A 23,988-nucleotide genomic window follows, 5' to 3' on the forward strand; every position below is an offset into this window, starting at 1 on the left:
CAATTTAATGAGAAACTTATTTCTTATTTTTTTGCAGAGTCTGTGTCCGTTCCCGTTGTTGGGATGCATGTATGGTTGTAGATGGAGGAACATCTTTTGAGTTTAACGATGGGGCAATAGCTTCAATATTGATTGATACAGAGGATGCACTATGCACTGTTCTGCTGGAAGAATGAAGGACCCTAATGTGTTTTCTGTTGAAACAATTCTGGATTCAGAAGGGGAACTCCTGGAGGTAGACAGCACGTCACAATGCTGCATTAAGTTGGAAGTTAGCTTTTTTTGGATGCAAGAGCATTTGAAAGAAGCTTGAGACGCTTCTCATTCCTTGGGATGGGGAAATCTTAGAAACCTGATACGTAAGCTGTTTTGCATCTGGTGTAAAAGAAATGTATCAGAAGTCTTACTTATAACTTCAGTGAAAATTGACACTTCTCACCTGTAAGGCAAACATGAAAGAGCATCTTTTTAATCTTAGGTAGATGGGTTCAGGTATTAAGTCAGCATTAAAATATTCAGATGTACAGTTTTTTAATAGCAGTCTGGGACTGATGAAACTAAACACCTTCATACATACACTTTTGTAGAAAAGCTGACTGTCAGGATTGAGTGACTTGATGCAAGGATCCATAGATTTTTGGTGAATTCTGATACTGACCTAACAGAAATGGAAATGTGAACTTTTTATATGCTTTTCAAAAATTTTGCAACTTTGTAGTTTTCATATAACTTGTGACAGATCTTTTGGCTCTGCCACTATTTTTTTCCTACTGTATAATTTGCATTAAAACTTTTGTCTGGTTTGATTTCTAGAAGCTCTATTCACATATCTTGAATGAGTTAGCTCTCACCTTTGCTTTTGGATAGCGACTTGAAACCTAAGGGTGTTCTTAAGCCCTTTAATGGGAATACATTACTTCAGTATACTTTATATAGTTAATGTATGCTCCTTCAGTGAATGGAGTAACTGGCTTGCAGGTGTTCAGTCACAGTAGCTTATGTAGCTATCACTAAAAAAGGCCTTGGTAAATAAAATGGTTTGGAATTGTGGCTTCTGAGCTGCTTTGTTGCTATAGAAGAATGAGATGTGCTAGGTGCTAGTAGTTGGAGTACAGGTTAACACCTACGTGTTTCCCTGTTTTTCAAGTATGAGTTTTTAACTACCACATAAAATGCTTCCTTTCCCAACCCCATGCTGAATTCTACTGGTTCAATTGGCAGCAAATTACCGCTAACTTCCTGTGCTTCTGATTACATATCTGTTGGGTAAACAAGTTTTTAATACAGGAAAAAATAAGCTCTATGATTATACAAGAGGGAAGTGACTTTTAAATAATGTTTTGGAGAAACTGTGAACTTTGACTGCTCTTGGAAGTTCATGCTGATTAACGCATACAGGAGAGGGCAGAATTTGAGAAAATGAATTTGCTATAGCTGGAACTCTTCTGGTACATGACTTGAAACAGTTTTTTCTGTCTACTACAGATCTATTTCCAGAAGGGAGATTCACTCAAACTACTTCTGAGTGAGGAGACTTTTGTAACAGATGTTCTTAGGTCTAATGGAAATATTCTACAGTGTGGTCAATCAGTGTATTTATTGCCAATCACAAAAATGTAAAGTGATTTTTATAGGTGGAGGAAGCAGATAAAGGGTTTCTCTCTGCTAGTTCAGTTTTTCTTTTTTTCTTTTTTTCTTCCTCCAGAGTTCACTCTGAAACAGAATTGAGAGGAAAAGGATTTGCCAAAACCATTGAATTCTAGAAAAATGGGATACTGATACAGCCTTTTCAATAAGCTATCACTGTTTTCTGCACATTTCATCTTCTAAGTGTGCTGGGGATTGAAGTGTTATTTACAATATCTGTTTGAGTTATCTGGATTGTAGACAGGAAGGAGAAAATCGAAGTAGTCATATTCTTTAGAAACTTTTTAAGTTCAGGAAACTATGAGAATAAAGGTCTTCTGTATGTCTAAAGTATCTGCGAAACTACTCTAAAGATGTGAAAGACTAATACTTCTTTAGAAAGTAGGCTGCACAGAAACTAGGGAATTAGTTATTCCTAATCCATCTATAACCAGATAAATGATGGTTTATATGCCTCTGTCTAGTATCCCAGTCAACATGCTGTTTAAAAAAAAAAAAAAAAAAAAAGTGAAATGAATTTAGGACTTCCTAGGACTTTGCCACTAACTGTTAGAGCAGGGGCTTATTTGGGATTAAATATTCAGGTACTTAGTGTCCTTGAATACCTGCACAGATTAAAATTTATGGCAGAAGTTCTGTTCCCTACTTATTCAGAGACGTTTGTGTGCTGTAATGTTTAAATGGAGACTGAGTAGGGTGTCATCCTCTGAAACCTGTCATTCCTTATTTTGAATGCTGAGACCAAAAGGCAGTGTTTTCAAGTCCTACAGAGACCCTAAGTTTGATCTGGTTTAAGGCCAGAGGGTTTAGGATTTAGTAGGTGATTTCAGTTAAGTTCCTAACCATTATTGAGCGAAATGGAAACACGACCTACTCATGAGTGGCCTCTACTGGCTTTGTGTCTGTATTTAATTGCACTTCTGTTGAAGCATTTACTGGTGAATGCTTGATTCAAATGACGACGATGGGTCAGAGATCTGTAACAGATAATCAGTAAGCAGAGCTAGCTTCTAATAAGGAACCATAAAATCCTTTTTAAGAATCCTTTATTACAAAGGAGTACAGTACAGACAGTCTACCTGATAGGCAGTGTTCTGTGATAGGACTGAGCATTGGTTTAACACTGATTTGATCTGCCTAGTCTGGCAGTCGATCAACTCTGTCTCTCTTCTACCTGCTGATTCAGATCCCTGGTCTGTTTTCATCTAGTGCCAGTCCATACTTCTGTGTTCTGCTAAAATAAACCTGTAATTCTTTGCTTTTTTAAGTGGTGTTTATACATTATGTAATAAAATTAAAGTGTAATAGATGTTTGAAATGATCTTGTGCTTTAACTTTTTAAAATGTTTCATGTATTCAGCTGCCTTTAACTTACAATGTAGTTTTTCTATAATAGTTTCTACGTCTTTAAGCTTTCTCTTTCTGTAAGTAAAATGCAGAGGTTTATCTAACTTGTTTCTGTGGAGTTCAGTATTTTTTTGCTTGGGGCTACCACATAAAAAATTCTTCAGTTAGTTAGAAAAATGTCAATGCATCTTACCCAGAGGATTTGCATTATGTCTGGTATAGCTACCATCATAACCAATAAACCTGCGATACAGATGTGTGCACTGTGCCAGCATTTAATGATACTTCAGAAAAAGTTCAAAAGCTAAAGCCATACCGCTGCCCCAGTTCTGCATTTTTTTAAAGCGATATACAGTCTATTAAATACTAAGTGCATTGGTGATGGTACCCTTTCTTTTTAAGCCATCATTGTTTATTCATTGCTTGGACAAATATTTCTGCTTTTCTTTACACATGCCACAAAGCTGGTGTCAAATCACCAAAACGTTGTCCCATCCCTCAGTCATTACAGGTACAGTATAGTAACTTTGTAGGTCTTTATTTAAATACAAGAGACTCATGTGGTTACATTGTGTTGAGGGAGAAGAATTTACAGCAGTGCTGTGCTGCCAGCTCAAGGGTTTTTTAACTTGGTAAGCAGATTCATGCCATGAATTAAGACTGCAAATTGTGAAGTAGTAGAGTATCCAACAGCCTCCAAATTCCTACTGCTTCCCCACTCCAACCTTTCACAGGGTAATTTGCCCATAACTCTTTTGTAAGGATTACAAGCTGTCTAACAATCCTACATTCTCGCTGCAGCTCACCTCAACTATCCATGAATAAATTTACCACCTGCCTATTACACTCATTGGAATGAGGACAGTGTGTTTGCAGTCACTGGTACATCATGACCACAAGGTGCAAGTTTCATGCCAGGAAGCTAATGCCTGCGTGTGGTAGAATGCCACAAATTTGCTTATTCAGGAGGACACCAATGATAGAGCCAGATCAAAGTTTTATTTGATGTAATTGCCTCTCCTTATCCTTAGGTGTTTTTTTTGAACAATTATTTAGCTTTTCATACCTGACTCCCTAATTAAAAAAAAAAAAAAAAAGCTACAACAGTGCTGATTAGTGTTACAGATACAAGAAGTGGAATGATACTAAAAACTTAAGCTATTTAAAAAAAAAGCATTGTTCCTCAATAGCACCAAAGAGTTTCTTCCTTTCACTGCTCTTTTATGCTACAGTCCCAGGTATGGTTTTGTTGTTGGTCTGAGATCTAGAACCACATGAGCACTCCCTCCTGCAATATTTTTTGCTATTCCACTGATCACTGTTTTAAGATCTTATTCATTAAAGAAAATGATAGTTTTTGTATGATGTTTTAGCTGAGAAGAGAGAACATTTCCCAATTCAGGCTTCCTGAAGCTTGCAGAAGCCAGAAGAAACGACATGAAGTTTCTGTAACGTTTAGTCAGAAAATATGGCAAGAAATGATGAAACAATTGAAACCTATTTTATAATAAACAGCTGTAAAAGTAGAGATGGTGGCTATCACGTTCTACATTCTGCTACTAACCAGGAATTCTAAAAATAGGAGTTACTTTTGTGGCTTGCTAAAGAAAGGTGTTACTGTAGCTCCTTTACACTACTTCAAACTTGTACAGTACTCAGCTGCCTCACAGCTGTGTTTATGTAGATTTCCCTTCCCATGCTCCCTTATTGTTTCCAGTGAAGTTCAGTGAATTCAGAAGCATCTGGAGCCCAAGGTGACTCTTCTGTCCTTACAAACAGTAGGTAGCCTATCATCTAACTGTATATCTTGTTTAATTAAGAATTCGGATAGGTTTAATACCCTTAGTCAGTTTGAGCTCTGCAAACCCAAACCGAGCCTTATTAAGATATCTAGCAACTCTGTGAGCCTTTTGAAGAATAGCAGATTTGGAAGAGTTAAACAAAACCACCTTTAGAACACCTTAGAGCAAAGAAAGCTGCATCACAATCTGCAACAGTTTCCAGAGGTTGACAAAATTTAATTATGATTTTCACAAATATTTTAAAAAGCTGTCCTAAAAAAAGGGGCTTTAAAAAAAAAGAAGTCTCTACAGCTTACTCACATCAGAATTCTAAAAGCTTTAAGTAAAAAAATACTGTAAAAATATTTATGAAACTACATTAAGGTATAAGACCAAGGATTAAAGGTCCTCCAGCACTGCCTTCTCAGGGAGCCTCACTATACCCAGCATGTCCATAGCATCCAGTGAATCGCACACGATTATAAACTGCTAGGATTTCTCAGTGTCAATCTGCATTTGATGCCCCAAATTTCATGGTTCTTTTTACTGCCAACAGTTGGCCTTGCAATAGCTGTAAAATGTGAACAATTGATCTTCATATCAGGAAGTGCTTCCTTGAGAATCTGCAGGGAGTTATCAGTCACTATTCCAAATACCTGAAGAGTCTTTAATGAAGGAATTTCACCAAGTTCTCTAGAAAAAGAGCAATAAGAAGTCAGGTCAGTCATTAGCCTGCAAGTGTGGTTTTTTTTTTTTTTTGGGCGATCTGTATCCAACCTAGCTAAATACACTTGAACTAAATTTTTCACAATAAGGCAAGTAATTACTTGGGATAAACGTCCTTTCCTACTTTTAAAAAGTACCCATTTAACTGAAACCAAGTTCTCTGTGCTAGTAGTTCAGGAAAACAAGATTAATTGCTAAGCCACTAACTAGATATAGAAAGCTGAAGAAAAAAAAGTATTTTTTATATATATTATACACACACACACACACATTTTTATATATATATATGAGGGTTAAATTGCTTCTTGCTGTTCCTTCTCACAAAAGTAAAAAATAAACTGGCTCCTCCTCTTTCATTTCTCCAGACTTACTTACTTACTTAAATATTTAGAACAAGTGGAAGGAATTGACTCGGACAAAATTTCAACACATGGCTTGCTTACAGTACAGAAGCCACTGGGGATTGTCAATGTCCAATTTGTCATGATGTTTTTGATAAGCAGCCAGCCCCAGCTTCTTCATCGCTTAATGTTTGCCCAGTAATCATGTGACCTATGTATCTGCCTGCATGTATAAACAAATATTAGATGAAATCAGAAGGCAAAGATACAGGCTACACAAGCTATCACCATGACAGCACACAGTGCCACAGTAAAGGTTTTTTCCGATTCCCATTTTGATAGTCCTTTTTTTCAAAGGGAATTGCTATTGCTCTTACTGTTGAGGACAGTAAGTCTTACAAAAACAATTTTTGTAAGAAAGACTGACATCCTTGCCCAGAGCCCCCACAGGCTGCAACAGCTTGGTCCCACCAAGTAAAGAATCTGGGTTTTATAACTAACTTCTTCAGCTCAGTTATCTAATCCTCTTCCGAGGCTCTGTAAACAAGCATTTACAGCGCTATTAGGGCACAATAAGCTTTTCTAACCTTCCTGCCTTCATCTCAGGGGGCTTAAAAATGCAAGAAAGAAAAAAAAAAGACACTTTCCCCAAAAAAAACCAAACACAAAAAAACAGAAAGAAAGTAAACATAGCCTGTGGCAATTATTCTTATTCAGAGCTCTGGGGATGGTGGTCAAGGGTCTGGGGGCCCAAGTTGTTTTCTCCTCAGTCTTGCCAGTTAGGAAGAAGGATGAGAGGAGGAGTAAACGGATTCTCCAAGTAAACAACTGGCTGCGCCGCTGCTTTTAGCAAAAGGGTTTTGGTTTCTATAACCGTGGGACCTTGTTTGAAGCCTGACAACTGACTGGGAGAGATGGAAGCCACCTCACTAAATGGGGTACATGTGACCGACTTTGCCAATAGCTTGGCCAGTCTGGTAAGGAGAGCTTTAAACTAGGAAAGATGGGGGAAGGGGAGTGTTTGTTATAGAGACCACTGAGATAGCAAAATAGGGCTCAAATGAGGATACCTCCAGCAAGTGCGTGCAGCCAAGGAAGGGCCTACAAGACATGACTACAGGGTATCCTCTTGCATCCCTCCTGGGAAATCTGGCATGCTCGAATACCTCTCTGAAATGCCTGTACACCAATGCACGCAGCATGGGGAATAAAGGGGAAGAATTAGAGATCTGCGTGCAGTCGCAGGGCCATGATCTCGTTGCAACTACAGAGACTCGGTGGGACAGCTCACATGACTGGAATGTTGTCATGAATGGCTATATGCTTTTTAGGAAAGACAGGCTAGGAAGGTGAGGTGGTGGAGTTGCTCTTTATGCGAGAGAACACTTGGAGTTGTACGGAGCTCTGCCTCAGGGTGGATGATGAGTGGGTCAAGAGCTTATGGGCAAGGATTAAAGGGCAGACTAATAAGGGTGACACTGGTGTAGGTGTTTGTTTGCTGCAGGCCACCAGATCAGGAGGAGGAAGTAGAAGAGGCCTTTTAAAGAAAGACAGATGGAAGTAGCCTCATGATCACAGGCCCTAGTTCTCATGGGGGACTTCAACCACCCTGACATCTCCTGGAGGAACAACACAGCAAGGCACAAAACAAGCCAGGAGGTTCCTGGAAAGCACTGATGATAACTTTCTGGCACGGGTGATGGAGGAGCCAACAAGGAGAGGTGGACCCTGTACTAACGAACAAACAAGGAAGGACTGGTTGGAGATGTGAAGGTTGGGGGCAGCCTTGGCTGCCGTGACCAGGAGATGGTGGAGTTCAGGCTCCTGCAAGGAGGAAGCAGGGCAATAAGTAGGATCGCAACCCTGAACTTCAGGAGAGCAAACTTTGGCCTCTTCAGGGACCTTCTCGGAAGAATCCCATGGGATCAGGCCCTAGAAGGAAAGGTGATCCAAGAGAGCTGGTTAATGGTCAAGGCTCACTTCCTCCAGGCTCAAGAACAGTGCATCCCTATGAGCAAGAAGTCGAGCAAAGGGGGCAGGAGACCTGCATGGATGAGCAAGGAACTCCTGACAAAACACAAACATAAGCAGGAGGTGTACAGGAGGTGGAAGCAGGGACAGGCCACTTGGGATGAATATAAGGATGTTGTCAGAGCATGCAGAGATGCGACAAGGCAGGCCAAGGTCCATTTGGCATTAAATCTGGCAAGGGACGTCAAGGACAACAAGAAGGCCTTCTTCAAATACATCAAGAGCAAAAGGAAGACTAGGGAAAACGTGGGCCCACTGCTGAACGGGGGGGCGGGTGCCCTGGTAACAAAGGATATAGAGATGGCAGAGTTATTGAATGCTGCCTTTGCTTCAGTCTTCACTGCTAAGGCCAGTCCTCAGGAATTGCAGACCCTAGGGACAAGAGAGGAAGTCTGGAGAAAGGAAGACTCTCCCTTGGTGGAGGAGGATCGGGTTAGAGATCTTTTGTCCAAACTGGACATCCATAAATCCCATGGGCCCCGATGGGATGCACCCACGAGTGCTGAGGGAGCTGGCGGATGTTATCGCTAGGCCACTCTCCATCATCTTTGAAAGGTCCTGGAGATCAGGAGAGGTGCCTGAGGACTGGAAGAAAGCCACTGTCCCTCCAGCCTTCAAAAAGGGCAAGGAGGAGGAGCCAGGAAACTACAGGCCTGTCAGCCTCACCTCCATCCCTGGAAAGGTGATGGAACAGCTCCTCCTGGAGGTCATCACTAAGCACGTGGAGGACGAGAAGGTGATCAGGAGTAGTCAGCACGGATTCACCAAAGGGAAATCATGCTTGACCAATCTGATAGCCTTCTATGACGGAATGACTGGCTGGGTAGATGAGGGCAGAGCAGTGGATGTTGTCTGCCTGGACTTCAGCAAGGCTTTGGACACTGTCTCCCATCACATCCTCCTAGGTAAGCTCAGGAAGTGCGGGCTAGATGAGTGGACAGTGAGGTGGATTGAGAACTGGCTGGATGGCCGAGCTCAGAGAGTTGTGATTAGCAGCACGGAGTCTAGTGGAGGCCTGTATCTAGTGGCGTCCCCCAGGAGTCAAGACTGGGTCCAGTCTTGTTTAACTTATTCATCAGTGACCTCGAAGAAGGGACAGAGTGCTCCCTCAGCAAGTTTGCTGATGATGATATAAAACTGGGGGGAGTGGCTGATATACCAGAGGGCTGTGCTGCCCTTCAGAGGGACCTGGACAGGCTGGAGAGCTGGGCGGAGAGGAACCTCATGAAGTTCAACAAAGGCAAGTGCAGGATCCTGCACCTGGGGAGGAATAATCCCATGCAGCAGTACAGGCTGGGGGTTGACCTGCTGGAAAGCAGCTCTGCAGAGAAGGACCTGGGAGTGCTGGTGGACAACAAGTTAAGCATGAGCCAGCAATGTGGCCTTGTGGCCAAGAAGACCAATGGTCTCCTGGGGTGCATGAGAAAGAGTGTTGCCAGCAAGTTGAGGGAGGCGATCCTCACCCTCAGCTCAGCCCTGGTGAGGCCTCACCTGGAGTCCTGTGTCCAGTTCTGGGCCCCCCAATACAAGAGAGACATGAAGCTCCTGGAGCGAGTCCAGCGGAGGGCTACGAAGATGATGAGGGGACTGGAGCATCTCTCCTATGAGGAAAGGCTGAGAGAGCTGGGACTTTTCAGCCTGGAGAAGACTGAGGGGGGATCTGATCAATGTTTATAAGTAGCTGAAGGGAAGGTGTTGAGAGGATGGGGCCAGACTCTTCTCCGTGCTGCGCAGTGACAGGACGAGAGGCAACGGGCACAACCTGAAACACAGGAAGTTCGGTGTGAACATGAGGAAAAACTTCTTGACTGTGAGGGTGACTGAGCACTGGAACAGGTTGCCAAAAGAGGTTGTGGAGTCTCCTTCCCTGGAGATATTCAAAAGCCGTCTGAACACACGATCCTGGGCAACGTGCTCTAGAGGACCCTGCTTGAGCAGGGGGGTTGGACTAGATGATCTCCAGAGGTCCCTTCCAACCTCAACCGTTCTGTGAATGTTCCTGCTGCTAGTTGACAGTATTTCTGTAATCACCTGAATCTCCAGAGGATCCCTGAGGTACTGGAGACCTCCAGCTGGAATAATGCCACTATCCTAGGCCAGTTGTATCCTCTGCATCCTTGCTTTAGGCAAATATGAGCCATTTCAGCAGTACATAACATTCCTGCTCATGAAACAGTCCTCAATTGTGCAAGCTCTCACAGTCAGTAAGAAAAGGATAAAAACGACAACCAGAGGGATGTAGAATAGACTTGATAACACTGAGGACTGGGTGAACAGAAAGCTCACAAAATTCAAAAGAAATGAAAAGTCCTGCACCCAGGGTGGAACAACCCTAAGTGCACCAGAGCAGGCTGGGAACCACCTGGCTGAGCTGCAGCCCGGATGGGCGCTATGAGGAACACCACACTGAATAGCAGCCAACAGAGCACACTCTCCTTGTGAGTAACCCAAGCTGAACATGTTAAGTGTGGCCAGTGAATTCAGAGGAGTTATCCCCCTTTCCACTGGTGAGGCCATAGTCAACTGGACACTTACGGCTGGTTTTAGGCTCCTCTTCCCTGCTCCCCTCCCCAGTCATACTAAGAAACTGGAGGAAAGGACGCACAGGACCTAGGACACGAGAAGCTTAGGAAGCAGGGCTTTGCTCTGGCAAAGAGGTGAAGGAGTGAACTAACTGCAGCCTACAGTTACTTGACAGCTACAAAGAGGACAGAGCCAAATTCTTCCTGATAGTGTCAGACATATGATAAGAAGCAATGGCCTCAAGCTGTGCCTTGGGAGGTTCAGACCGTGTATTAAGAAAAACTTTTTACAGGAAAGTTAGTGAAGCACTGAAACAGAAAGACCTTATGAGATCTCCATCCTTGGAAGTTTGCAAGATTTGCCAGACAGAGCCATGGCTGATGGTGTTACTCTCACTCTAAATGGCATTTCTAAGTACCTGCTTCTTGCAATATGGCTCATATCAACTTATTGTAACAGAGAGCAGCTGTGACAGCAGGAAGGGAATGAACATCTTTTTGAACATCTTTGAGGCAGGCCACACACACCAAATAGCTAGGGAAGGGGAACAAGAAGGAAGTACAGTGTGCAAGGCAGGTTGAAGGAGCTCTGTAAAAAACACTCACCTGCTGAAAAAAAACTCTTAAAAAAAAAAAAAAAAGCATACATGAATAGGGGATTCCTCACAGGATAGGGAAAGAAAGAAGCAAGAGAAAGCTGTGTAGACTGTTTTAAAACATAAAGAGTTGTGGAAATGTGGATCAGTGCCTGATCTAAGAGTGGGAAAACTGCATCCTTCCAGGCTTCATGGTCAAATCAAAGCCTGATACTTGAAAGCATGCACTTACAAACCCCAAACAGGATAGAGATGCACAGCTATAACAACAAATAGCATAAAAACCCCACAAGCAAGTAACTCTAAATCCTTGTTTCAATGGCAACCACTAACTGAGAGGCACGCAGAAGCAGAGGAATATGCACAGATCAGCTGTTCAGTGAGTACTATCCACCCTGTTAACTTTTCCAGATGACTTCACCTTCTATTGCTCCATAATTAACAGCTGTATTGAAACATATTTGACCAAGCAGATGCCAGAAGCTTCCCCAGTAGCTTACACTTTCTAACTTGAGCACCTGCATTTACACCCATACACACTTGCATAATACTGACACTAATACTAGTCAGTGGCAGGACTGGGACCTCGAGCTCTACCCGAGATTAACAAATACCAGTAGTACAATGTCATTAAGGGGAGACGACTCACATGCTGAGCAGCGAGTTTCATGCATATAGGCTCACATCACAGAGAGATTCACAGCCACCTTTGGTTACAGTCCAGATTCTGGAAGGGGCATGCTCTGGTAGTCAGAGTTCTTTTACCTCTATCCTTTATTCCTAATTCCTCACACCAGGAAGTTTTTCAAAACAGTACTTGCAATTTTTAAGCCTAAAATAAAGTAGGTTTAGTACAGTGTACCCTCTCTGTGAGCAGTGAGCCAAAGCCTTTCAGAGATTACTTACACTAAGGCAGCAGGCGATATCTGGTAACATCGGCTAAGACACAGATGCTGTAGGAAGATGAGTTGATGAAAATATTGGAAGCACTCAGGCTTCAACATCACGCTGTCACTGTACATGAGAGCACATGAATTAGAGGCTGTCCTTTAAGTACAAAGAAGCAGCAAATTTGATATTTCCAAAATTCAAGCTGGAAAGTTTAATAAATGTCAACTTCTTTTTCCACCATTTAAGTGCTTTCTTGCTCAATACGGAAACGACCTATTTGTAAAGTGCGTGGCGGGGGAGAAGGGAGGGTGTTGATTTTTGTTGAAGGGGAAGTGAAGCAGCAGCTCCTCTGGATGCAGATGTTCTGCAGCAGATTTCAGGTCACGCAAGACAATTGTTTTACACTTGGCGATTTCAAAAGATTTTAGTTGACTAGCTTAAAAACAAAATACACTTTTTATGATTTTATGGCCATGTTACAAGTTTGTATCGGAGCTGAACTAGGGGGCAAGGCTCGTAAGCTGTACGTTAAAAGTTTTCTTCTTCTCTACCTGATGACTACTATCACTTTCTGCGTGACAAATCCTTTGTGTATTTAACATATATGCCCAGGTGGCAAAGAAATCTTCACACAACGTTACCTGCTCCAACTTGAGTCATGCAAAACAGGAAAGCTTCTGTAGGTTTAGCTGAGAAACTGCTTTCTGGCTGTGCAATCCTACTCAATTATGCATTATTGCTCTAGCAACTGCTCAGCAGTAGAATGAGAAATCCCCTGAACCGTAAAATTTTAAATACTAGCTGCACAGGGTTTCTTACCTTAGATCTAAATGGACAAGAGAAGGACATCTTTCCACCAGTGTCTTAACATCTGAAAAGAGGTCGCATAGAGTCAGCACATGTTTCAGTAACAAGTAAGACATGCTTTAGAACAGAGTATTTCAAACTCCATGTATTTATGTTCATTTATATCTTCCCTACTGGAACCCCACATCTGAAACCCATTTTTTCAAAGAGATTCATACTGCAGATTTAAGACAGAGTCTACCTATGGAGATACTGCACAGGGACTGTTTTTAATCCTATGGCCAAACAGATGGAGTTAGTCCAAAGAACTGTACCTAGAAGTCAGGTGCATCAGGAACTTAGCAAGCAAGCAACTCGAAAGTCGCTGATGTAGAAATCCACTAGACACAGTTGTTCTGAGATGCCTAAAGTATGTTACATGTAGTGAAAGCTACTTCTGTACCAGAAATTTTCAACACTTCAAATACCTTTTTATGCTTAAAATTACATCAATATACTTAAAATATGTCAATTTTTTCAAATGTCTTCATTTTCACCCCTGCAAAGGGAAGTTCTCTCTCATGACAGAAAGTTACGGATTTCCTGATTTAAATTTTAAGTTGCTGGGAGCTTTTGTCATTGTCTACAAATAGCATAGAATACCCTATCAGACAGCATCTAAAAGGCTGCTATCAGGAAGCTGAATATCAACATCCAAGAGAAAACGTTGGTATTTCAGAGTTCACGTGCGAAAAATAAAGATAATAATGCCTAAACGATGATGATTAGTAAACTGTGCTCCAATCTTATGCCTTATAAATTGTATTGAAACACTAAATTTTCTTACAGAAGGTGTTTGCAAACAAGACCACACGATCTCTCTATTGATCAGACCAACACAAGCTTCGAAATTCCTTGGCAAAGAGGCCAACTGATTTGGAGGAACAGATTAGGTATTGTGTTTGTTTACAGTTTTGGGGCTGAGATACAAAGCAGAATGGTGTATTTCTCCACAAGGGGAATGCAAGCGAGGTCTGTGTGAGATTTAAACAGATCAAAGAGGGAACACAGCTTGTATGTAGAGACTTCACTGCTTGTCGGTCAACGCCCTATTGTCACATTTGCTCATTGAGATAATTCATTTCTCTTCACCATCACAGCCCTTTCATCCTTTATCTATGCTTTTGTCCATTTTGCTGTGCCCTTTCCCCAGCTCTAGATTCCTATACATTTTCTGTGACCTAGCAACTTCTAGTAGCTTACCCTCCAAAAAGTATCAGCAAGCAAACAGTTAATGTTAATTGCTGAAGCTGGATTATTTGCTTTCTCAGTTGACATAAAATCAAATTAACTCATATCAAAAAAAGTTTTCTGTAGAATATCATGCCAGGCTGAAACTCAAGTAGCTATTTCATCTGTTCACTTTCAGAAGACACTTTCAGCAACCACAAGAGCAGAAGCCTTAATTTAAGAAGGCTCCAAGAACTGAGCTCCCTCTTGTATATCTGGAGGGCCAATACACAGCCCACAGTGGAACATCTGACCCAGTGGATCTTGCTTGCAGAACTCGCTTCAGAAGTGTGGGCTACACCTCCAACTGAAGATCAAATGAGCTCTCACCTGCCTGTTTTTAAACTGAGAGACAACAAATTACCTCACCCCTCATGGCTGAGCAGGAGAGAGGAATAAGATCCTGTGACAGCAAGAACATCACATTACACTGAGCAGAAGAGCACTGTTACTGCATCATGTTTCTACTATACGCAGCAGATGCCAGCCAGAAGAAAATAAAAAGCCCGATTTGCTGTTTAGCTCAACAAATCAGCTGATACTTAAAACCCAACACCTCTTTTCCCTCATAATGGAATAAAGGTTTGCCATGTTGCTGTTTACCTGATATCTGCAGATTCTGTCTGTATCCACTTAAATTTAGTTGGGTTACTTTTGGAGTAACATGACTGACTGCTGCTTTGACGTGGGCGGCTGTGAAGTCACACCAGGACAAGTTCAGCTCCTCCAATCTATACAAAAATGAACAGAGGGTTGTTTGGAAGCATGAATGAAATACAATTTTCTGCCTTAAAAGTTATCACTGAATTAGATAAATATCAGAATTCAAACTGAAATACATCTACTACCAAGTTGCTTTTGATGATTCTAAACTTGACTCTTACAATAACTAAGCACTGGAGCAGGTTGCACGGAGAGGCTGTGGAATCTCTGTCCTTGGAAAGTTTCACGATCCGACCAGCGAAAGCTCTGAGCAACCTGGTTGGTGTTGAGTTCAGACCCTGCTCTGGGCAGAGGGCTGAAGTGACCTCCCAAGGCCCCTGAATGATTCCATATTTTAGGAAGTGAAATGGCTGTCTCAGGAGACTGCCAAAAGCAGAGATTGTCTTTTCATCTTGTTTCCCATTGGTGACCTGAAACAGTTCCTACTGAATAGGTGTTCACATTTGGAGGAACAAAAGACCATTGGCTATCCATTATTAGTGTTGGCCAGGTGACCAATTAATCTTAATTAGTATAAAATGTTTTACAGTTTTATGTAAGTATTGGTCATGTTGTGACCCTAACCCTCCTCATATGCTTGACTACCTATAGCTTATCACCATTCAGGGGCTGGGACAAAGTCGTGCGTGCGTGCGTGGTGTGTGTGTGTGCAGGCACTGTAGATATAAGCAGAGGACAAAGAGTAAACAGCACAACTGGAGCCTATAGATGGTAATCTCTGTGTAAACAAAAAGGCAAATTGTTACAGCAGTGAGGTGCTCTCTCTCCCCCACAGAACATCCAAGGAGAACACATAATGGTGAAGCCAACACATGCACATACTATACGGCTTCTGCTCTGTTGCTAAAAAACTGGGTCCACATTGCCACTAACATTCCTAGCCCAGATCAGGTTTTCTGAGTGTTATGCACGGTGCAGAGTCAGCCACTCCCTAAAGAGCTTATGATCCAAGTAATCAGACCAAGCAATAGAAAGCATTATCTGCCCATGAGGAGAGGCAGAGAAAGATTAAGACTTTGTCTGCCCACAAATTTTCAGCAGTTTGATTCAACACATGTTTTTGCAGAAGCAAAGATTAAGTAGTTTGTCCAGCATCTCACAGGAAGTCAGCAGAAAGACCAGAATATAAATCCCGGATCTACTGGGGCCCAATTCAATGATTTCCCGCCAGCAGATGGTTTAATCCCCAGAGCTGTCCATCTGAACACAGCACTTCATAAAGCAGAAGGTCATTATAGATTACTGAAGGATTATTTTAACATGGACGGAACTGCATGATGTTTCCTGTCACCCATGCTGTACCCTCTATATAAAGGGAGATCTCAGACTCCACTTTCCAGTTCCAAAATGCACACTTTCCCTTTGCGAGGATGACATATTGCTTTCACTGAGAAAATTCAAATTTACAAGATAATCAAATTTACAAGGTATGTAAATGCATTTTATCCACCAACAAGACTTTATTTTCCCTGTTAAAGAAGAAAGTACCTTGATGGAAACAAATTATCTGACTATTCAGCTAATAATAAACTGTTAGGCATCTGGGAACACAATCAGGCTTCTAAAAGAGATACTAAGAGATAAGTACAATTGGGCTGCCCATGCAACAAAAAAGAAAGAAAGAAGAAAAGGAAGGGGGAAGGAAGAAGGGGGGAAGAAGAGGGAGAAAAAAATAGAGAAGATAATTTCTCTCAGGAATAGCAGTAAGCAGGAATAGCTTACTCAGAACAGCTGCTCAACATCAACTCCAGGCTTTCTGCAGAGAACCCTGAGCACCCACAGAGATTTAGTCGTATTAAACTGGGATTCTGAGCAATGCTCCTGTAGGGAAGAAAAAGGAAAGTCAGATGAAACTTAAGTGTCAGGCCACCACTTGCATTGCTAGGATGTGTGATTATTTTTAAGAGCTAAGAGTCTAGGCTCAGAATTATTTGTTAAAGATGCAACACTACCTGGCTGGTAAACTGACCAACCTTAAGAGTCGCTAAGGATGTAGACTCCGTACTTGCTGCATCACAGAACAACTTGGAAAGGAATATTTGCCTGTTTACCTGATGATCCTGACAAGTCCGCATATTTATAAAATGCTAAGTTTAAAAGGAAACAGAATTTCTTTTTGCCTTCTGCTGTTGTAAGGCAATAAACAAACCCCATGGCTTATTAGAAGTGACTGTACCTCTACAAAAGACCGAGTAATCACCCCATTTCTGAAGTCATCTCCCTGTAAGATGGAGGTCGTTCCAGCACAAAACACACGTTCAAGTAGCATCCTCCTGAACGCATTCATTTACAAGACTAGAGCAGATGTGCACTTGGCCAAACCTGGAAAAAATCCTCTACTCGATATCTATAATTTGTCCGTAAGGCAATCAACTTCTGTACTCCATGACTAATTTGTACCCAGTTTTCAGATACCTTTTTCTGGCATCAAAAACCAAACCATATTGGTTTATTTGTGCTTTGTTTTTTTTTTTTCCCCTGGAGTGAGGAAAGTGTCAAAAAACTCAGAAGTAGAAAGCAAGACATCCAGAATATCTGCCCTCTGACCTGGGGTCCCCGGCACCTCCCAGTCACCTGACATGATTAAGTAAGAGGCTGATTGCACACACATCAGTATCTTTCCAGTTTAACCAAACACCATCTCATCTGCCTGACAGAAATTTTAGTTTTCCACATACTCAGAGAGAAGGTCAACAAAGCAGTGAGAAATGGTGCAGAAGCACACAGAGCACCTAGCGGGGCAGTGCTGGGACCTCTTAAAATTGAAAGGGATATGTGCGCTCTGGGAGCACAGAAATGGGAAAATAAAAGCTGCTTTGCTGTGCATAATAAGCTTGGCTGTGGGAACAGCCAAGGGACACGCATACTCTACGGAGATGAGCAGTTTCTCTAGGCTACTGTTATTCTGGAGAATGAGAGAAACTCTTCTAGAAGGGTGTTGCCTTCACATCTCACCTCTTTGAGGATAGCGAGGAAAGAAGCAGCCCATGGAGCCTGCCAGCTAATTCTGTTCCTTGCCTAAAACCAGGCATTGCAAAAGATTCCCAGAATGCACAACTCTCAACTGCCTAATTTCACTAGCCTGCAAAAAACAGTGGCACCAAACAGAGAGTATTTATTGAATATTCCTGAACATGTCACTCACTTGATGATGTCATCAGAAAGCACTAGCCCTTCCAGGCTGAGGTTCTGTAGTCTCTCACATCGACAAAGGATACTCTGCAGATCTGCAACAGACACCGTACAGTTCGACAAATCCATATGTTGAACCCTGAGAGGTCTAAAAAGGAAAAAGGTGGATTACTAAAAAGACAACTCCAAAAAACAACTCCAAAATTCCACATAACATAAATATCTCTACTGCAACACATGCATGCAAAGTTTGAAGAAATTAACTGTGCGGTTGTACCTTAAAGGAACGCTGGATCTTATACTAAGCTCATTGGATCTACTACTAAGCCACCAGCCAAAGCTGCTGAACTCTTAACTTCAGGGTGCATAAACATAAGAATCATCACAAGAGCAGCAAGCCTATCCTGCTGGACTTAAACCATTTTTTTAAGCATCCCATATGTCTGACAAGTCTTGCTTCTAAAATAAAGAACTAAATTTCAAGTAGACAACAGTGCTCAAATTATACTTTCAAAAACTACAGTAACTTGCTTTAAAATAACTGACTGATGAATGCAAATCCTCTTATTTCAACACATGCCTAACCAGTGATCAGCTCATCCACACTTCACTGAGACATCATAAATGCTGCTACTGGTGGAGATTTTAAACAAAAATACACAGAAAAACAGTGAAGACTGTATGAGATTAATCGTTTCAGGATCCAGAACATAGAGGAAGCCTCACTTGCTGGTTTTAAACAACGGATTCCCAATACAGGATCTTGGGCAGCGGAATACAGTAACACCTGCAGGCAACAACTGGCCAATCACTCCCGGCAGCAGATTTCTGCCAGTCAGATCAAGAGTCTGCCAGAGAGATTCATCAAACCTAGGGAATAGAATTTTACCTGTTAGTGAGTAATCAAGGGTCAGAACTACGAGTACCACAACAGAAAGCTTTCAATGGCACGAAAGACTGAGGGAAAGCATATTAAATGCATTCAATAAAATTAATAACACTAAAATATTTGAGTCATCTCTTAAATACACATATATAATCCACACGCAATATCAACTGATTTACAGATGAAAACAAGACGAGAACCAGCCCATTCAACAATCTATGGAAGCAAATTTCTTCTTAGCACCAAGCAACGAAAAGCAATACTTACGAGAGACGACGCCATCTCTTGCAAATCAAGGAAACTTTTAGCAAGTCATTTAGGGGCAAATACGCAAAGATTGCCAATAGCAATTCATCCGGAAGTGCATCCCAAGAAACACCTTGAAGGAAAGAACAAACACGTTCGTTAGAGCTGGTTCATTTTTGCCTGCTGATCAGAAGCCCTCTTTGGCTTTGTCATTAAAGGTTCAATAAGCAAGTCTCTCTCCAGGCTATACATACACCAAACCACTGCTCAGCCCCCTTTCATCTTTTCATTATAGATAGATGTTATTACCATTTTTGCCTAGGTGTGACAGGTGAATCCAGAATTTCATATAGCATTAACTTGGTATATATCCTGAAGCTACGGAAAAATAATTTTCCTGAAAAACAACTACAATCTTCATTCATACACTCATTTGGGAAGCAAGAGCATCTCAGTTACTTCCTCTGTAATTCTCGCTAACGCTCATACACTTCCTCGCATGCAGGAGGGGAAAGGCAAGTCAAAAAGGCAGCCTCAAAAATCTGGTATTGGACTTGTTTCTTCTTTCCCTGCTAACATGCCCATCCTATCCACGCACATGAGGCTCCCAGAAGAGAGTGCAAGGTGAACTTTCACACAGGTCACAGGAGAACTCGGTACGGCAAAGTGCCCCTTAAAACGCGCACGCTGACCACTGCTCCCCAAGAATTATCCGAAAGGACGTGGTGTGGTCCCAGCTTCTCAGGGACAGGTAAAGGGCTCCAGAAGGTGTTGCCATTCACTTGGGAAAGAAGCTCAAGAACAGATGCCTACGACCCAGCAGGTCTCACGCCCCCTCTGAAAGCAAGGCTGCCTGAGGACATTCCCACCTTTCACATGACAGCCTTGTCTCTGGAGAACTGTTTCTCTCTTTTGCATTAAACAATCGTGGCACAGACTGAAAAAACATTCTGACATCAGTGACAGGAACCCAGCAACCCTTCGCCCTCTCCTCATGTGCCCCAGCACTGCAGGTTACAGCCCTGCTCTTTCCCCGATTGTCCCTTTCTGGCCCGGGAGCCCTAAGCCCTTTGCTGCACCTTCCTCGTAGCCCTCTAGCAGGGTCTCCTGAGCTGTTCACAGTCCAGCTCCACCAGGAGGTCCCACCCTCTGGCATTCCTCACAGCCTGCCAACTCGGAGGCGTGCATCCGAGTCCCTTTGGGCTCCAGGACCCAGCCTCCTCTTTCCTACAGGATTATACAAAAACCCAGCTTCAAGGTTTTTAAGTTATTTGGGAGACAGCAGCACCAACAGCTCAACTTCACCAGGGAGTCCCAGGTGTGTTTTCTGAGGAGCCTGGCCCCACTTGCTGTGTGGTGAAACATCTCTAAGAACGGGTCCTCCGGGCAGAGTAACAGAAAAAACTCAGGGCCAGGCTGGGCCAAGGTGAGGTGCAAAGTCCCCAGCAGCAAGTAGGGAGATGCAGGGAGACGCAGCACGGACTACAGGCACGCAGACACAAACTAGCAAGGCTAGGCAGGGGCTAAGCGTGGCAGATGGGGATCACAGCTTTGGACTCAGACACACCTCTTCTGTTTAAGCCCTGTTTTATGTAAACCATTGTCAGCCGGAGCCCAAAAGGCCTAGAAATTATACTTTGCTGAGACAGAGTAGAGGGAAAAAAGAAAAAGACAAAAAGAAAGAACAAAGCACTAATGACTTATGACGCCTGCTTTCCATCATTATCACAGGCCAGAAGAAACCCGGGCCAGCACGACACTACCTGACTCTGCCTCTCGAAGCAGCCGAGGCCTGCGCACAATGACAAAGTCCTTTTCCTTCTCCTTCACCTTCTGCCGCTTCTGAGGAGGACAGGGCGACACCAGCAGATCCTGCGGGGTGTTTTCGTTGCCCAGCTTGTCCTTCTTGAGGACGGACACTCCCATGCCCGAGAGGAACTCCGAGGTCTTGCTGGAGTCCCAGTCCCACGTGAAGCTCGTGGACACATTGCTGCTGGAAGACGGGATTTCCTGGAGATGTTTTCTGAAGACACAGCAAAAAAACCCCACGTTCACTGAAAACCCCACGTTCACTGAAAAGTTTCCGCCCTACCGACACTAAACGCAAAAGACGACAGAAAGCCTCCTCGCGCTGCGACAGGTCACGGGAAGGACTAACCCGAACCCCACGCAGCGGGGGGGGGGGGGGGGGGGGGGGCGGGAGGGAGGAATAAGTTGAATTAAAAGTGGCGTTTTGCCCTGTCGGGGGGACGCTAACAACCCTTCGGTAAGAAAACACGCACAATCAGGAAGCTACAGTAGTGGGGGGGGGGGGAGGGGGGACGGACCGACACAACGGTGATGGGCGCTGGGGAGGAGGGACAAAGCCGGGGGCCAGGCTGCGGCACCGAGACCCGTTTGGGAGCGGGCACGGGCGGGAAGCCGGGGACTCCTGGGCCCGCGGGGGGGTCCTGAGCCCGTGGGGGGGGGGGCTGCGCGTGGGGCGCTCCCGCCCTGCCATCCTCCGCCCCCCACCGCCCCCGGCCCCGCGCGCGAGCGCGGCGGGACCCGCGGCGCCCCGCGGCTGCACGCCCCGCTCCCGCAGCCCCCTCCGGACCCGCGCACCCCCATCCCCGCTGCCCACGCACGCTCCCCCCGAGGACTCCCGCACACGCCGGGCACCACGCGGCTCTCCCGCGCTTCCCCAACCCCCCAGCGCGGACCGCGTTTTGGGCAGCAGCTGCTCCCCGTTCCCGTTTCCCCCCCCCACCCCGCACCTGTGCATGGCGGCGGCGGGTTGCGCGTGCAGCGGGCGGCCCCGCGCGCGCGCGCCGCCGGGCAGCCGCTCCGCGCCTGGCGGCAGCCTCCGTCCCGCCACGCGCGCGCGCGCGGGCGCGGGGCTCCCCGGAGCCGGCCGGAAGCCGGGTTGGCGCCCGCCGCAAAGCCTCTCGGGAGCTGTAGTTCGCCGCCCGCACACCTTCCCCTCCACGTCGTGGGGGGGGGGAATGGGTGGCCGTACCCACAGTACCTTGCGCCGCCTCCCGGGCGGGGGCGATGACGACGACGACAACGACGACGGCGACAGTGGCGGCGGCGGCGGTCGGTTGGCGAAGGGGAAATGTCGGCGGCCGCCGCGACCCAGAGGCAGCAGGGTTCGGCCGCCGTCGCCTTCCGCTTGGCGATCTGAGCTCTCGTGGGGAGGCCGCCGGCGGCGGGGGGAGAGGATGGAGGGTGGCGGAGCTCCGCGAGGGACTCGCTGCTGAGCTGGCGGCTCCACTCGAGGTGAGCGGCCGGCGCGGCCCGGGGCACCGGCAGCGCGGCGACACGGGCCCGGGGCGGGGGAAGGTGCCGCGGTGCCGGGCCGGGCCGAGCGCGGCGCCGTCGGGAGGGGCCGCCCAGCCCGGTCGCGCTGCCCCCGGCGGCCTCCGCGCCGGGCGTGAGCCGGGTCGGAAGCGCGGAGCCGCCGGACACCCTGAGGGCGGCCCGGGGGGTGAAGGGGAAGGGAGGAATCGGTGTGGTCCTTTTTTTTGTCGTTAGCCCCTAGTTTTCCTCTTCTTTCAGAGATGCTAAGTGCATACGTTTTAAGGCATGTATATCGATTTTGTTTTAATTTATGCAAAGCTAGAGTGCATTCTGTGTGGTCAGTGAATGTAAAGTGATCTGCTTTAACGGCTTTAGCATGCAGTGGCAGTGTCTGGTTTGGAAGACCAGAATCCTCGTGTTGGTGACATGTTACCTTGAAAGGTTTTCCTGCCTTTGCGGCAGTCCCTTCGCTGTGGGCATATGGAATTGAGGGACTTTGAGGGGCTCTGCCTGTATTTTCTGGTCATATCACTAACCACACCTGTTTAAAATCGGTGTGGCCTTTTCACATAAGGCTTCAGACTTTTGCCAGACCTTCTTCCAGTAATGCAGTTCTTCATCCACGATAACCAGATTGCATGTTTTGAAATTGGTGGGGATGGAAAATTAATTCTGAACACACCTACAACTCCACCCTTAGCAACTTGCTCATAAATGCTATCCCTTGTTTACCCCATAATGACGGAGAGACATGCCTGCAAAACTGGAGATGGTAATGGAGAGTATGTCAAATCATGCACAGCTATTAAGTTGAATAGTCACTGACGTGACTCAAATTGGCATTCATATAATCTTTAAGGATAACTTAGCGTTAGTCATTTCCAATTTTAGCTGAAGTCATGGAATGGTTCTCTAAAGTTTATTTGGAGGGATAATCAAATGATAGTTTCTTTTTTTATTAACAGAGAAACTGGCTGTATTTAACCCTCTATCCCACAACCCCTTTTCTTCTTTCAGCTCTTACTCTTTTATATTCTCTTTTTTCTGTTGAAGCATGGGAAAGTGAATGCAGAAGAACTTGGTGAAAAGAATAAAATACAATTATTTCTCTAAAAGCGCTAAATTACCGAATAACCTAAGTTTATCTTACTGCAGAGTAAGGCTTCTGATCCTGTGACTGACCACCTTGCCTTCCTTACAACAACACCTGTTCTTTGTGGGTGCATTAGTCAGGCTGCCCAGATAGCAATTTCTGTTCTTTTTTTAGATTCTTATGGCAAGTAGACAGCTTTTGGACCTTCTGTTTTAGTTCCTCCAAATAGGTTGTTTTCTTCAATATATCGTTTCCATAGTACTCTCTTCTCTGAAAGCATCAGCCTCTGTGGCGCTTAGTATTTGAGGACTAGACAGTGCCAAGTAAAGCAAGTGAACTTACCATGTGTTTGTACTGCTGATTCTTTGTTTTTCAAAATCCTTATCTACCTCAGTAAACTATTTGTCTTTTATTTTGTCTTCTCCTAAGGAGAAGGTTTCCCACCAGATCAGAGAATACTGCTATTTTGAATGTAATCAATGCAACATTTTATTACAGTTTTTGCTTGTCATTAGCAGATCCAAAACTTGTAGCTTTCCTAAATGTTTACATGCCAACAATTTAAAATTTAATCTGTTTTTAAGTCTTTTCTTCATTTCAAGATAATTGAAGTTATAGATACTGATAAGATATCTGTCAGGATGTAGCTGGGCTAGCGTTTCCTAGAA

At 44.3% G+C, this 23,988-nt stretch overlaps 3 protein-coding genes across 7 annotated transcripts in view; 2 read left to right on the top strand and 1 right to left on the bottom strand.

The window, feature by feature from the left end:
• LOC138064264 (NAD kinase 2, mitochondrial-like) overlaps positions 1-3,249 on the top strand; it is a 38,759-nt gene extending 35,510 nt beyond the window's left edge. For all 3 annotated transcript variants that reach the window (XM_068925983.1, XM_068925984.1, XM_068925986.1), the window contains exon 12: positions 38-3,249. In XM_068925983.1, the coding sequence (XP_068782084.1) occupies positions 38-176 (139 nt within the window). In that variant the 3' untranslated portion in view covers positions 177-3,249. The remainder of the gene's footprint in view (positions 1-37) is intronic.
• Positions 2,136-22,304, bottom strand: LOC104147787 (S-phase kinase-associated protein 2). Of its 3 annotated transcripts, none has more exons than XM_068925989.1 (10): positions 21,953-22,304; positions 20,709-20,968; positions 18,967-19,078; positions 18,540-18,683; positions 17,827-17,961; positions 16,404-16,502; positions 14,562-14,689; positions 12,702-12,753; positions 11,898-12,005; positions 2,136-5,468 (listed from the first exon to the last, which is right to left on the bottom strand). In XM_068925989.1, exons 2-10 carry the CDS (start codon positions 20,869-20,871, stop codon positions 5,255-5,257), a joined length of 1,155 nt encoding a protein of 384 aa, XP_068782090.1. In that variant the 5' UTR covers positions 20,872-20,968; positions 21,953-22,304; the 3' UTR covers positions 2,136-5,254. The 3 variants fall into 3 exon arrangements, with proteins under 3 accessions (XP_068782090.1, XP_068782089.1, XP_068782091.1); XM_068925988.1 differs by lacking the exon at positions 21,953-22,304 and adding an exon at positions 21,702-21,812; XM_068925990.1 differs by lacking the exons at positions 2,136-5,468; positions 21,953-22,304 and adding exons at positions 9,221-9,635; positions 21,702-21,806.
• The window catches only part of LOC138064263 (G-protein coupled receptor-associated protein LMBRD2), a 32,296-nt gene continuing 30,376 nt past the window's right edge, over positions 22,069-23,988 (top strand). Inside the window, exon 1 of the mRNA XM_068925982.1 lies at positions 22,069-22,206. The gene's annotated coding sequence lies outside the window, so the exon portion shown is untranslated. The remainder of the gene's footprint in view (positions 22,207-23,988) is intronic.

This window comes from Struthio camelus, chromosome W, assembly GCF_040807025.1.
Source record: "Struthio camelus isolate bStrCam1 chromosome W, bStrCam1.hap1, whole genome shotgun sequence".
NCBI classification, from domain to species: domain Eukaryota; kingdom Metazoa; phylum Chordata; class Aves; order Struthioniformes; family Struthionidae; genus Struthio; species Struthio camelus.

Excerpts from the sequence above, each read along its gene's own strand:
- LOC104147787 (XM_068925988.1), bottom strand. Across the intron at positions 19,079-20,708 it reads GCTTCGAGAGGCAGAGTCAG|GTGTTTCTTGGGATGCACTT; the intron begins GTAGTGTCGTGC and ends CTTTCCTTCAAG. Across the intron at positions 14,690-16,403 it reads ATGTTGAGCAGCTGTTCTGA|ATTGGAGGAGCTGAACTTGT; the intron begins GTAAGCTATTCC and ends ATTTTTGTATAG.